This window comes from Orcinus orca, chromosome 9, assembly GCF_937001465.1.
Source record: "Orcinus orca chromosome 9, mOrcOrc1.1, whole genome shotgun sequence".
In the NCBI taxonomy this organism is placed as follows: domain Eukaryota; kingdom Metazoa; phylum Chordata; class Mammalia; order Artiodactyla; family Delphinidae; genus Orcinus; species Orcinus orca.
Window position 1 is genome coordinate 55348267 of NC_064567.1, and position 15785 is coordinate 55364051.

At 36.0% G+C, this 15785-nt stretch overlaps 1 protein-coding gene across 12 annotated transcripts in view; it reads left to right on the forward strand.

Annotated features, from left to right (window-relative positions):
* Positions 1 to 15785, forward strand: part of AKAP9 (A-kinase anchoring protein 9) — a 145559-nt gene that overhangs the window by 12862 nt on the left and 116912 nt on the right. For all 12 annotated transcript variants that reach the window (XM_033420511.2, XM_033420513.2, XM_033420514.2 and 9 more), the window contains exon 2: positions 9126 to 9380. In XM_033420511.2, the coding sequence (XP_033276402.1) occupies positions 9126 to 9380 (255 nt within the window). The remainder of the gene's footprint in view (positions 1 to 9125; positions 9381 to 15785) is intronic.

A 15785-nucleotide genomic window follows, 5' to 3' on the forward strand; every position in this document is an offset into this window, starting at 1 on the left:
TGCTGAATACACAAAAAGTATTTTAGTCTGCAACGTGACTAGTAGGTTGATAACATAAATGTACTTTATGGGTGAGTTTAGGGATATTTATATGATTATTGCATCATGCACTGATTTTCAAATCCTTCAATAAGATTCATCTCCCCTCTGTTACTTTCTGGATATCTTTTCTAACTCTTTGTTCCCTAATTCCAAGAGAAGAATCTAATCAACTGCCTCTTTTCTCATCAGACTAGACTGAGAGGAGCAGCTGGGGTGTCCTGTATGGTAGGAGCTATGAGCACTGGCCAGTTTCCTCAGCAGGAAGTTCTAAATACGTACTTTAAAAATACTTAAATATGTTTCACCTGCAAAAGAATACATATAAAATATATAGATAAGAAAAATGATTTTTAAAAAATGACCTCTATGCCTGTCACCCAGTTTAAGAAATATACACATTCAAATACATTTGAAACCTTTCCCAATCTAATCCCACCCCCTCTCTACCTAAGGTAACTACAATTCTGAATTTTCTTTATCAGTGCCTTGCTTTTCTGTACCACATATGTTTACATAATATATTAGTTTTGCTGTTTTTGAACTTAATGGTATCATATTATAAGCAGTATTTAATGATTTTCTTTTTGTTCAGTATTATGTAAAGATGTTCACACCTGCATACAATTCCATTATAGGAATTTACCTCATTTAGCATTCTCATATCAATGAGCATTTGGGTTGTTTCCAGTTTTTCTGTTACAAACACTGGTGCTGTGTTAACTTTTGCCCATTTTCCGATGCATATGCCCAAGGCCTAGAGGTGTGCAGAGATCATAATCCCATGGTCCCTCAGTCCTCGGGGAGTAGTGAGTGTGTTGTGTTGTGGAATGAGATAGGAAGAGGAAGCAAAACCAAAGCCAACTGATATTTATGTCTTTATTATACACCCAGTTTCATCACAAATGATCTCTGACAGATCATTGGAGCTGTTGATGGGCACTGGATATCTGACAGGATGGGCCATTGAAGTGACCAGATATAGCAGTTCTTTTATTTTTTAAGTCGATATTTCCTGCAGAAAAAATATGCATATAAGAGAGAATAATATTCTATTATCTGTGGCTTATAAGTGAACAAACCTCAGATGATAAGCTGGCATGTATTTTTGCTGCTGAGGGTGATAGCATCTGTTACAGATATACCTTGTTTTAGGATTCTCCTTTACATGAACTGCTATTTATTTGTTTATTTTTGATGAGATTAAGCTTTATACTATGCAGAAACTAGATAAGGTTGGGGCAAAGTGCCATTGTTCTCACCGTTCAGTGTTAGCAGTAAATGAGGTGACAGTGAAATGAAACAGAAGTTGGTGGCATCTGAACAGTGAGGTGTAATAATCTGTCACTGTTAGCAGTTATGCTTATGGGATGTCTGGAGAGGGTGTCTGGAGAGGCTGATGAAAGAGGCCAGGCCCCAAGACAGCATAATTCCTGGGACTTCTGCCTTATTTCTGTCTTTTGGGATGAGATTTTTGGTAGATGTGTAGTTGTATTATATCCTTTTAAAAATAGTGATATTAACATATGGGCCCATAGTTTTATTAGTGAATATTCTTTACAGATCTTTGGGGGAGGGAGGGAGGCAGTGAAAATCTCTCAGAAAAGAAAACAATTACCCATAGTCTCATAACCTACATGTAATCACTATTAACAGTTTGTTCATTCTTTGTTTCTATGTATATTTTTAAACTTAGCTTGAATCATACTCTGCATGCAGTTTTGGTCTCTTTTCTCCCCCAGCTTTATGTTGAGAGCATTTTCCCACATTAAATTTTTTTTGAAAACATTATCTTTGACAGGTACATAATATTACATAGTATGGTTGTATAGTAATGTAACCATGGACCTGATTTATCATTTTAGGTTTTTTTTTAGAAACTATACAGGTATTCTGAAGTTCTGAGGAATAAGCCTAAAACTATTGCTTATGGTTCCTGTTTTCTGTAAAAAAAAAAAAAAAAAAAATTATCTTTTTTTTCACTAAGCAAATTTTTATTGAGAACCTATATGCAGGCACTATTCAAGACTTAAGAGTATTAAATAGGCTTTGATTTTGATTAAAAATCCCTGTCCTCCTGGAGCATCTCTTCTAGTTATTTGTTCTACAATAATAATTTGACTTCATATACTTCTTATAGTAACATGAGCCTAAAACAGTATTTTGATAATTTTATATACTTAGAACTGATTTGTTCTAAACACTATACTATAATCATTCCACTTTTTATTCTGTATGTTTTTTCATTTGGTATCATTTCATAATTGATACTATTTATTGAACTGTTTTTTCAAGCAACAGTTAAAAAGGAACTTTTATAATGTAGAATTCTAGTTTTTCTTCTACATAATTAAGTGAGAGTATGGGGAAGAAAAAGGGAAAGAAACAGTTGAAAAAAACTTTTCCAATTTAAGCATTAAAAGCTGGAAGAAATTTTATTTATTGATTGACATATAGTTGATCTACAATATTATATTATTTTCAAGTGTACAACATAGAGATTTAATATTTTTATAGGTTATACTTCATTTAAAGTTATTATAAAATATAGGCTATATTCCCTGTGCTGTACAGTATATCCTTGTACCTTACTTATAATATTTTATACATAGTAGTTTGTACCTCTTAATCCCCTACCACTGTATCTTGCCTCTTGCCCCACTGGTAACCACTAGTGTGTTCTCTATATCTGAGTCTGTTTCTGTTTTGTTATATTCATTTGTTTGTTCTGTTTTTTAGATTCCACATATAAGTGAAAACATACAGTATTTGTCTTTCTCTGTCTGACTTATTTCAGTAAGCATAAAACCTTCTGGTCTATCCATGTTGATACAAATGGCAGAAGTTCGTTCTTTTTTATGTCTGAGTAATATTCCATTGTATGTATACCACATTTTCTTTATTCATTCATCTGTTGATGGACGCTTAGGTTGCTTCCATATGTTGGCTATTGTAAATAATGCTACTGTGGACATTGGGGTGCATGTATCTTTTTGAATTACTGTTTTTGTTTTCTTCAGATATATCACCTAGGAGTGGACTTGTTGGATCATATGGTAAAACTGAAAGAAGTTTTAACAGATCCTTCTAATCCTCCTCTTCATTGTACAGTTGAAAAAACTGAGTTCTCTTGGGGTTAAGTGGCTTGTCCAGTGTCACATAGCTAGTTTATTAGAGTCTCTGTAAACACAACAGTCCAGTACTCTAATATATGTAATCCATATTCTTTTTGAAACATCATTTTCACTCAAAAAATATTTGGGCTTACTATGTGCCAGACAATGAAATGTGTTAAAATTTGCAAAATTAAGGTAACTGTTTCAGTTCCAGAATCCGTTTTCTTCTTAGACGTGAAAGTGTTCCAAAACTTTGAGAAAAATTCTGCATTGAATGAGGTTTTAGGATATAAATAAGACTGCTGTCTCCATAAGGTAAAGTCCTGTGGTCTTTTCCATATCTGATTTCATCGGGTCTATTTGGCACTGTTATTTTCCAACAGTTTGTATTTTGTCATATCGTTGGAAAATATTCTTCAGAGCATCTTTAAAGTGTTGCTTTTGTCTTCTTTGTTTTCAGTTGCCCTACTTCAGCTCTACATACAAATTGTGTTTGGGTCAACTGTGTTATTCTTCTGTGTTTTCATAGTTAGGTACCTGAAGTTTTGTTGTAATAGCTTGTACAGCATTCTTGTTCAACATTCATTAGGGAATATCACAAAGGTAAAGGCTGCACGGACAGGTACAAATAGTTACATAATTAGAATTAATTAGGATTTCTTAAATTTTCTACAGTAAAAACATAGCTACTTACAGCTGCTTTTGAAGACTAGAGAAAGTAGATAACATTTTTTAAATATTTTATAATTTCTTGGTGTATGTGTGTGTTGTGTGTGTGTTTTTTCCCTAGTGTTGTCAAAAAAGTATTTGTTTTGGTGATTTCATTTGTTCATGCCTTTAAACTTCCTGTTCTAGATTTAATGTTAGTGGTTTTAAGTTTAATGACAAATGAAGGAAAAGAGCTCAGAATGCATGGAATGCAAATTGGTGTAATGGAAAGAATACTGGCTTTGGAGTCAGATGTTCCTGTTCTATTTTGCTACTTTTGGGCAAGTAACTCATATTTGTCTTCAAATCTCAGCTTCCACATTCTTTTCTCAATATTTCATGACTTCTCCCCTACATTCCCATTCAAATTAAGTCTTTCTGTTTTAGACTTTCTTTAGTACCTATACTTTTTCTTCAAAGTACTTTTTGTCTCTTGAAATGATATATTTCTGTATTTGTCCATATTTGTTTAATTTTTTTCTTCCTACCTGGATTACAATTCAGAGGAGTAGGGTTTGTATCTGTTTCATTACTACCTACCCTGCACAGGGCAAACACATGATAATTTATTCCATAAACACAATAAATATTTTTTAAATAAATGAACTACCCACTACTGTCTGTCATATGCCAAGTTATTTCCTTCACAGCTGTAAAACTCTGCAACCACACCTCTTACAGAAAGCCTTTTTTGAGAAAATCAGGACAAGAGAAGTTCCCGTACTACCCCCTTAAAGATAACATAGGACTGTTGAGTTTACAAAATTGTACACTAACTTTTACCTTGTTTCTCACAACTCAATGAAATAATCGGCTGGCCTAGACTAAAAGATCCTACTGTTAAGACAGTGTATTTTGACTCATGTCTAGCTTTGTGCCTGGCACATAAACACCTGATGAACTCTCAAGAAACAAAACAGATTCCAGTTAGTACTTTTATTCAAGTGACATTATAAAAACTTGGCATTTTTTTTACAGCATTAAAAAAATTCCTTGTTTTATTGAGAATGATCATTTATAAATAAATATTGAGTTTATGAAATAAATTATTAGTCATTTTTATTTAATTATTCGTTTTCTGGTCCGGGTAAGACATTTGCTTGAGATCTGAATTAGTTTTGAAAGACAAGTGTATATGGACATGATATCTTTCCAGTAAATCTTGCAGCTATTTCCGTGCCTGCATATGTTAACATTTTTATAATTGGCTTCCAAATGACAAACACAGATGTCTGTAGTCTGAATTTCCAGCATGTTTTAGAATAAATGTTTTTCCAGTAATTTAAAGTGCCCCATTGCAGTATCAAATGATTAGCTAATTGAATAGAGTTTCTGGTTTTTGCTTATCTGCCAACTTGCCATTTTTCAGATTTAAAATAAAAATAGATAGCTATTTATGATGTGATTTATGATGTGCTCTTGTTCCTTTTCTTATGTTTTTACAAAACAGAACTCTTCCTAAAAAGCTATTATTTTTGTTTTTCTGAGAATTTCATTTTGTCATTTGTTTAGTTTTTCTGTTTATTTGTTTTGCCTAGTGGGGTAGAGAGATTATGGTGAGAGGGAATATTTTATGTTTTAATTCATTTAATTGCCACTTTGAATTCTGAGACCATGGAACTTTTTTAGATAGTGGAATTAGATATGCCAGTTTATCATCTTAGTTCTTAGGTTCTGTGGAACAGTGCTTAAAATTATTGCTTAATGTTAACTTTTCTATAAAAGGTATGTTATCTTTTTTGCACTCATCATGTATTTATTGAGTACTGTTCTAGATTTTGAATATATAGCAGTGAACAAAAGTTCTTACATTCATGGAGTTTACCTTCTGGTTAATTGTTCTGGAAAAAATAATATGACTTCATGTAATCAATAACATAGGCCTGAAACAATGTCTTGGTAATTTTATGTCCTTAGAAGTGATTAGTTCTACATACTGTAATAGAACTATTTTTTTTTTTTTTTTTTTTTTAATAGCTGCGTTGGGTCTTTGCTGCGCGCGGGCTTTCTCTAGTTGCAGCGAGCAGGGGCTACTCTTCACTGTGGTGTGTGGGCTTCTCATTGCAGTGCCTTCTCTTGTTGCAGAGCACAGGCTCTAGGCCTGCGGGCTTCAGTAGTTGTGGCACACAGGCTTCATAGTTGTGGCTCGTGGGCTCTAGAGCACAGGCTTAGTAGTTGTGGCTCATGGGCTTAGTTGCTTTGCGGCATGTGGGATCTTCCTGGACCGGGGCTCGAACACTTGTCCCCTGCATTGTCTGGCGATTTCTTAACCACTGCGCCACCAAGGAAGCCCCTATTCTCCTTTTTTTTTTTTTTTTTTGCGGTATGCGGGCCTCTCACTGTTGGGGCCTCTCCCGTTGTGGAGCACAAGCTCCAGACACGCAGGCTCAGCGGCCACGGCTCCCGGGCCCAGCGGCTCCGCGGCATGTAGGATCCTCCAAAACTGGGGCACGAACCCGTGTACCCTGCATTGGCAGGCAGACTCTCAACCACTGCGCCACCAGGGAAGCCCCCCTATTCTACTTTTTATTCCATACCTATTATTAACCTTTTCATTGGGTTCATTTAATAATGGATACTGTTGTCTCAGGCAGCGGGTTTTTTGTTTGTTTTTTTTAATCAGTCTTTTTATAGTACAGGATTTTAGTTTTCTCTTTTGTTATGTATTTGTACGTATAAATAAATATTAAATATAAATTATATATCCTAACAGAGTTGGAATTTTAAACAAAATCTTCATCATTGCCCTGATATCCTCTGCTGTCTGAATATATTTTTAAATCTTAAGAATGTCATTAGCATTTTTTTGCTTTTGCATTCTCTCTGAGGGATCGTTTTAAAATGATGTCCCTAGACTTTTGATTCTATTTACAGATAATATATAATAGTGTTTCAGTTGGTTTATTTTTAAGAATGAATTTGCTCTCCAAAGTAGTTTAAATGCATTCCAGCAGCTTAATAATGTACAAATAGAGGCAACTGGTCTTGCATCTGTTCCTTAAGCAGATAGTAGAATAACTGACTAGTTGCTGATGAACTGGGGAAGAAATTTAAATGTGATATATTTTTATACTGCAAGGTCAGTGATTAGATATTTCTGACTTATTAATTAGACACATTTGTTAAGTAAACAATACAGATCTGTAAACTTTTCTTCATTTACAGCAGACAAAAGTATAACATGCTGTATGTTATTCTATAGATTCTAGTATTTGTCACATATTTTGATAGTTAATGATATCAACATCATCAAGATTGCTTTAATCCTTTATATCATAAGACATTTACTGGCCATCTTTGTAATTGGTCTAATTTATATATCAATATGTTTGTATATTTCCTCTGTTTCCTCTTTTTAAGGCACAAAGGGCTTACACCTGTTCTTATGCTTTTGTTTCTCTCAGAATGACTGAGTTCAAATTAAATTTAGGAATTGGTAGTTAATAGTTGCTTCATATAAAATTTGGAAAATTTATGCACCAAAAAGGAAATTTCAAGTGAGCATAAGGAAAAATACCTGTAATCCCAAATCCAGAGACAGACCAAAGTTGTTATGGTTATATTCTTCCAGAATTTAATCCATGCCTCTGTGTATAATGTTATTAAAATTTAAAATAGGTATAATTGTTGAAGGCTGTGAGCCTGAGACCTGCCTTATCTTTGTTAAAAGAGATGCACTTAACTTTCCTTTTACTAAAAAAGGTTATATTGCAGGGGGCTTCCCTGGTGGTGCAGTGGTTGAGAGTCTGCCTGCCGATGCAGGGGACACGGTTCGTACCCCGGTCCAGGAAGATCCCACATGCCGCGGAGCGGCTGAGCCCGTGAGCCATGGCCGCTGAGCCTGCGCGTTCGGAGCCTGTGCTCCGCAGCGGGAGAGGCCACAACAGTGAGAGGCCCGCGTACCGCAAAAAAAAAAAAAAAAAAAAAAGGTTATATTGCAATATTATACCTAATGTTGTGTATAAACATTTACTATTAATAATGGTTTACATTAATATTTTTAATATTAATAATGGTTTGCATTAGTATTATTTTAATTGAATTAATCTAGTGTTGCTCAAAATATGTTATCCATAACTTCTGATACAGGTAGTGATGAGATATTTTAGGTGATATCCTGATCTAATATTAAATAAGAGTGGATAGTATTGTAAAAAAAAAAAAAAAAAGTTACTACTTTTCCAGGTTTCTTTAACCAGGTTCCTTATAAGCCAAAAGTCTGATACTTACAGATCCTTAGCACCCCTCTAACACTTGCCTGTTTCTCTTAGAACCATCAGCAATATATCTAGCTAAAATTTTAATAATACAGTTTTATTTTTCATTGTATTCATTTTTGTTTTTGTTTTTAAAAAAATGACAAGTGATACTTTTAATTTATGCCAAGAATAGAAAGTATCCTTTTTTTTTTTTTTTTTGGCGGTATGTGGGCCTCTCACTGTTGTGGCCTCTCCCGTTGTGGAGCACAGGCTCCGGACGTGCAGGCTCAGCGGCCATGGCTCACGGGCCCAGCCGCTCCGCGGCATGTGGGATCTTCCCGGACCGGGGCACGAGCCCGCGTCCCCTGCATCGGCAGGTGGACTCTCAACCACTGCGCCACCAGGGAAGCCCGACAGTATCCTTTTAAAATAAATTTAAATAAGAAAAGTACACTAGTTAAAACATATTAAGTAACTGGTAAGTTTAGGTGACACTAGGATATGGCAAAAATCCTGATGATGGTATGCAAATGATTAAGGGCTAGGAGGCTCTACTGTTTGATACTGAAAATATTTATAATTTTTCCCATTATAAACAAGTCTGCAATGATCATTTGTATAGCTAAAGCTTTTTGCATGAAATAATTACATTTACTAATATACATAAGTGGAAGTTGCAGAAATTCCACAAAGCAAATGCATTTAGAACTCCTATGTTTTCATATAATCTCATATCCAGAGATTATACTCTTACTGAACAGTGAATGAGAATGCCTGTTTTTTATTCTACCCAACTCTGGGGTAGAATAGACATGATATTTTCTTTAGACATGATATTTTTAGTTCTTCTCAACATTTGAACAGCATTCATTCAGAAATACCTAGTTTCTTTGCAATTTAGTAGTCATTTTTGTGTTAAACACAGTAACCATGGTCCATTATTTTGTCATCATTTTAGTGATGGGTTGATCTTTTAAAGAAAGTGACTCCAAATCTACTTTTTTCTTAGTGCTTATAAAGAAAAATTATCTTTGACAATAATGATGATTTTTTTTTTCTGTAGCTTGCCCAGTTTCGACAAAGGAAAGCTCAATCTGATGGACAGAATCCTAAGAAGCAGAAAAAAAAGAGGAAAACTTCAAGTAGTAAACATGACATGTCAGCATACCATGCTGTGAATATTGAGCAGTCACAGAGTGATGAGATGTGCACAAATAGTTCTCAGAGATTAGGATCAGCTGTGACTCCTGAATCCACAATAATGAGAACTCTACACAGTGGAGAAATAGTTAAACATGACCAGGTCTTCTCTGTTGAAGTAAGTATTCATCCAGATTTTTAAATACTAGCATTCTAAGTGTAAAGTTGTTGTAATGACAACACTCATTAGCACCCTATGCGATTTTTGTGAGCTTGATTTAACAAACACTTACTGAGCAGCTGTATTACACCAAAGATTGAGCACCAAGGATACAAAGATAAATATGACAGTCTCTATCCTTGAAAGTCACTCTGGTGGGGAAGGTGGATGTAAGATAGGCTGTGTACCTTGATTAGAGCCATGCTAGCAACAATGCACATGGTGCCCTAAAGTACCATGATTTGGGGTAATGCCCAAATCAGTCTTGTGTGTGTTATTTGGGAAAGTTTCCAGGAAGAGAACCAAGTCTTGAGGTGTAAGTTAGAGTTAGCTAGAGGCAAAGAAGTAGGGCAGACAACCTCCATGCTAAAGAATCAGCATTCTCAAAGACATGAAACAGTGTGATGTGATTTGGAAACCTTAAGTAGTTTAGTTTTAAATGGATCTCAAAGTGATCAGGATAGGATGGTGGTAATGGTGAACAGAAGGAGGCTGTACCTGGCCCATAGAAAGTTTTCCGCAATAATTGCTAATTTTCTTCCTCCTGTTAATGATGGAAATTTCAAGAATAAGGAGATGAGGGAGAAGTTAAGAGTGGATTGGGTGGTGGGTGGGATGGTGGAGCTACCAAGACCAGGAGTAGAGAACAATGGGATGCTTAGGAGGAAGAGTGTTGTACAAGGCAAAAAATTATCATTTGGATTGTGCCCTGGCATATTTAGGTGGAAATAGGATTTAGATATATAGGGATTTGAGCTTTAGTCAAGAGTCAGAAATGTCATAGAGATTTGCTATTCATCAGAAAAGTGGATCTGAGTTTTTCCTTCTTAGAGTTTTTTGAACATTTTGGATACATAGATTAATGTTTTTCATCAACTTTGGGAAGTTTTCAGCCATCATATCTTTGAATATTCTTTCTGACCCTTTCCTCTCCTTCTGAGTCTCCCTTATTCATACGTTAAATTAGTATGTTTGTTGCACAGGTCTTTGATGATCTGTTCATTTTTTTAAAATTCTTTTTTCTTTTTCTCAGACTGGATAATTTCAGTTGAACTATATTGAAGTTTGCTCTGATTCTTCTTCCTGCTCAGATCTCCTGTTAAGCCCCTCTAGTGAATTTTACATTTCAGTTACTTTACTTTTAACTCCAGAATTTCTCTTTGGTTCTTTTATAAATTCTTTCTTTTTTTATATTCCCTATTTGGCGAGGCATTGTTCTTATAATTTTCTTTAGTTTTTTAGACATTATTTCCTTCATTTATTTGACTTTTTAAAAAATAGCTAATTTAAAATCTTTGTCTATTAAGTCCAATATCTATGTTTCCTCAGGGACAGTTTCTACTGACTACTGTTTTTCTTGTGTATGGGCCATACTTTCCTTTTTCTTTGTGTATTTGTAATTTTAAAAAAATTTATTTATTTATTTTTGGCTGCATTGGTCTTCTTTGCTGCAAGTGGGCTTTCTCTAGTTGCAAAGAACAGGGGCTACTCTTCATTGCGGTGTGCAGGCTTCTCATTGCGGTGGCTTCTTTTGTTGCATAGCACATGCTCTAGGCACGCGGGCTTCAGTAGTTGTGGCACGTGGGCTCTAGAGTGCAGGCTCAGTAGTTGTGGCACACGGGCTTAGTTGCTCCATGGCATTTGGGATCTTCCCGGACCAGGGCTTGAACCCGTGTCCCCTGCATTAGCAGGTGGATTCTTAACCACTGTGCCACCAGGGAAGCCCTGTATTTGTAATTTTTTGTTGAAATCTAGATCTTTTGTATAATACAATATAGTAACCATGGTGCTTGATTTGATTTGAAGATGTTTTTATTTTCATTTTCTGCCTAACAAATCAATACTTGGGCTTTCACTGGAATTTTAGCATTTCAAGTGCAGAGTGTCTTGTTCACCATTTTGTCCTCAGTAGCACAGTTCTTAGTACACAATATGCATTTAATCAGTAGCCATTTAAAAGAATAAATAAGTGAGTGAACCATAAGGACTTGCATCACGAAAGTGGGTTTTTTTTGGCTTTTTTTTTTTTGGCCGCGCTGGGTCTTCATTGCTGCACACAGGCTTTCTCTAGTTGTGGCGAGTGGGGGCTACTCTTTGTTGCAGTGCACAGGCTTCTCATTGCGGTGGCTTCTCTTGTTGCTGAGCACAGGCTCTAGGCGCACGGGCTTCAGTAGTTGCAGCATGCAGCCTCAGTAGTTGCAGCATGCAGGCTCAGTAGTTGTGGCACGTGCGCCCCAGAGTGTGCAGACTTCAGTAGTTGCAGCGTGTGGGCTCAGTAGGTGCGGCACACAGGCTCTAGAGCACACCGGCTTCAGTAGTTGCGGTGTGCAAGCTCAGTAGTTGCAGCACATTGGCTCAGTTGCCCGTGGCATGTGGTGTCTTCCCAGACCAGAGATCGAATGGATGTCCCCTGCATTGGCAGGTGGATTCTTAACCACTGGACCACCTGGGAAGTCCCATGAAAGTGTTTTAGATTTAAAAGAGGGCCACATAAGTTAGGAACCACTGCTACAGGATTTTAGAATAGGAGTAAGCTTATTTCTGTTCCTGGCATCATAACTACATCAGAGAGGAGGTTGACTTGGAACTTGATCTTGAGTGCTGAATAAAATTCCCGTAAGTATAGATGAGAAAGGAGACAGTGATGCTTCCTGTTTGGTTTTTTTTTCGGTTTTTGCTTTTTTTGTTTGTTTGGTTGGGGTTTTTTTGTTTTTTGTTTCTGTTAAGTTTTGGGGGCTCATTGGACAGGTACTTTATTATCTTTCTCCATTTTGGAGGAATACTTCTCATACTTCCATGTATATACAGATCACATGTGGGATCTTTTTTAAAATGTAGATTCTGATTCAGCAGGTCTGGGTGGGGCCCATGAATCAGCTTTTTAAAAATTTTTTAATGTTTTTAAATTGAAATATAATTGATTTACAATGTTGTGTTAGTTTCTGGTGTACTGCAAAGTGATTCAGTTATAAGTATATATACGTATACTTATGTATATGTATGTATATGTACTTATTCAGATTGTTTTCCATTATTACAAGGGTTTATTACAAGATATAGAATATAGTTCCATGTGCTATACAGTAGGATCTTGTTGTTTATCTATTTTATATATAGTAGATTGTATCTGCTAATCCCAAAGTTCTAATTTATCACTCCCTGCCTTTCCTCTTTGGTAACCATAAGTTTGTTTTCTACGTCTGTGAGTTTGTTTCTGTTTTGTAAATAAGTTCATTTGTGTCATTTTTTTAGATTCCACATGTAAGTTATATGATGTTTGTCTTTCTCTGTTTGACTTACTTCACTTACTATGATAATCTCTAAGTCCATGCATGTTGCTGCAAATGGCATTATTTCTTTTTTTTATGGCTGAGTAATATTCTATTTTATATATATATATATATATCACATCTTCTTTATCCATTCATCTGTCGATGGACACTTAGGTTGTTTCTGTGTCTTAGCTATTGTAAATAGTACTGCTATGAACATTGGGGTGCACGTATCCTTTCCAATTAGAGTTTTCTCCAGATACATGCCCAGGAGTGGAATTGCTGGATCATATGGTAATCATATGAGTATTATGTTGGCTGTGAGTTTGTGATAAATAACTTTTATTATGTTGAGATATGTTCCCTCTATACCAGCTTTAGTAAGAGTTTTTATCATGAATGGATATTTCACAAAAATAAACTCAAAATGGATTAAAGACCTAAACATAAGACCGGATACTATAAAACTCTTAGAGGAAAACATAGGCAGAACACTCTTTGGCATAAATTGCAGCAATATCTTTTTCGATCCGTCTCCTAGAGTAATGGAAATAAAAAGAAAAAAAACACCTAATTAAACCCAAAAGCTTTTGCACAGCAAAGGAAACCATCAACAAAACGAAAAGACAACGCACAGAATAGGAGAAAATATTTGCAAGTGATGTGACCGACAATGGATTAATCTCCAAAACTTACAAACAGCTCATATGGCTTAATATCAGAAAAACAAACAACCCAATCAAAAAATGGGCAGGAGACCTATATAGGGATTTCACCAAAGAAGATATACAGATGGCCAAGAGGCACGTGAAAAGATGCTCAACATCGCTAATTATTAGAGAAATGCAAATCAAAACTACAATGAGATACCACCTCACACCAGTCAGAATGGCCATCATTACAAAGTCTACAAACAATAAATGCTGGAGAGGGTGTGGAGAAAAGGGAACCCTCCTATACTGGTGGGAATATAAATTGGTATAGCCACTATGAAGAACAGTGTGGAGGTTCCTTAAAAAACTAAAAATAGAGCTAACATATGATCCAGTAATCCCACTCCTGAGCATATATCTGGAGAAAACCATGGTTCAAAAGGATACATGCACCCCAGTGTTCATTGCAGTGCTGTTTACAATAGCTAAGACATGGAAACAGTCTAAATATCCATTGACAGCTGAATGGATAAAGAAGATGTGGTACATATATATACAATGGAATATTACTCAGCCATTAAGAAGAATGATGGATGGACCTAGAGTCTTTCATACAGAGTGAAGTAAGTCAGACAGAGAAAGACAAATATCATGATATTGTTTATATGTGGAATCTAAAAAAATGATAGAAATGAACTTATTTACAAGACAGAAACAGACTCACAGACTTAGAGAATGAATTTATGGTTACCAGGGGGAAGGGTGGGGGGAAGGATAGATTGGGAGTTTGAGATTAACATGTACACACTGCTGTATTTAAAATATATAACCCTATTAGAATTTTTTAATGTTTCTTTATGTGTATACACAGGATAATTTTATAGATGTAAACATTATGTTTAATTGTATTCAATAACATGAACACAAAAGTGGAATGATAATAAAATAAAATAACCGACAAGGACCTACTGTATAGCACAGCAAATTCTGCTTAGTAGTCTGTAATAACCTAAATGGGAAAAGAACTTGAAAAAGAATAGATACATGTGTATGTATAACTGAATCACTTTGCTGTACACCTGAAACTAACACAACATTGTTAATCAACTATACTCCAATATAAAATAAAAATTTTTTTAATTCTTAAAAAAGAATGGATGTTGAATTTTATCAAATTCTTTTTCTGCATCTATTGAGATGATCACGTGGTTTTTGTCTTTTCTTCTGTTGATGTCGTGTATCACATTGATTGATTTGCATATGTTGAACCATCCTTGTGAACCTCAGATGAATCCAGCTTAATCATGGTGTATGATCCTTTTTTTTGTTTGTTTGTTTGTTTTGCGGTATGCGGGCCTCTCACTGTGTGACCTCTCCTGTTGCGGAGCACAGGCTCCGGACGCACAGGCTCAGCGACTATTGCTCACGGGCCCAGCCGCTCCACGGCATGTGGGATCTTCCCAGACCGGGGCACGAACCCGTGTCCCCTGCATCAGCAGGCCGACTCTCAACCACTGTGCCACCAGGGAAGCCCGTATGATCCTTTTTAATTGTGTTGGTGGATTTGGTTTGCTAATATTTTGTGGAGGATTTTCACATCTATATTCATCAAAAATATTGTATGGTAATTTTCTTTTTTTGTGGTATCTTTGTCTGGTTTGGGTATCAAGGTGATAGTGGCTTCATACAATGACTTTGGGAGTTTTCCCTCCCCTTTAATCTTTTGGAAGAATTTGAGCAGGATTGATATAAGTTCTTCTTTGTATGTTTAGTAATCTCCCAGTGAAGCCATCTAGTTCTGGACTTTTGTTTGAAGGGAGTTTTTTAAAATTACAGATTCTGTTTCACTTCTAGTGATCAGTCTGTTCAAATTCTCTATTTCTTCTTGATTCAGTTTTGGTGGGCTGTATGTTTCTAGAAACTGGTCCATTTCTTCTAGGTTGTCCAACTTGTTGGCACATAATTGTTCATAGTATTCTCATATGGATTTTTGTATTTCTGTGGTATTGGTTGTTATTTCTCCTCTTTCATTTCTTATTTTATTTTGGTCCTCTTTTCTTCTTGGTGATCCCTGCCAGAGGTTTGTCGATTTTTTCCTTTCAAAACACCAGCTCTTGGTTTTTATTTGATCTGGTGATTTTTATTTGGTGATTATTTCTATGTTTTATTTTGTTTTATTTTATTTTATTTGGGGGTGTGTGTGCAGGCCTCTCACTGTTGTAGCCTCTCCCATTGCGGAGCACAGGCTCCACACGCACAGGCTCAGCGGCCATGGCCCACGGGCCCAGCCGCTCCGCAGCATGTGGGATCTTCCTGGACCGGGGCACGAACCCGTATCCCCTGCATCGGCAGGCAGACTCTCAACCATTGCGCCACCAGGGAAGTCCTCTATTGTTTTTTAAATTTCTGTTTTATTTATTTCCTCTCTGATCTTTATT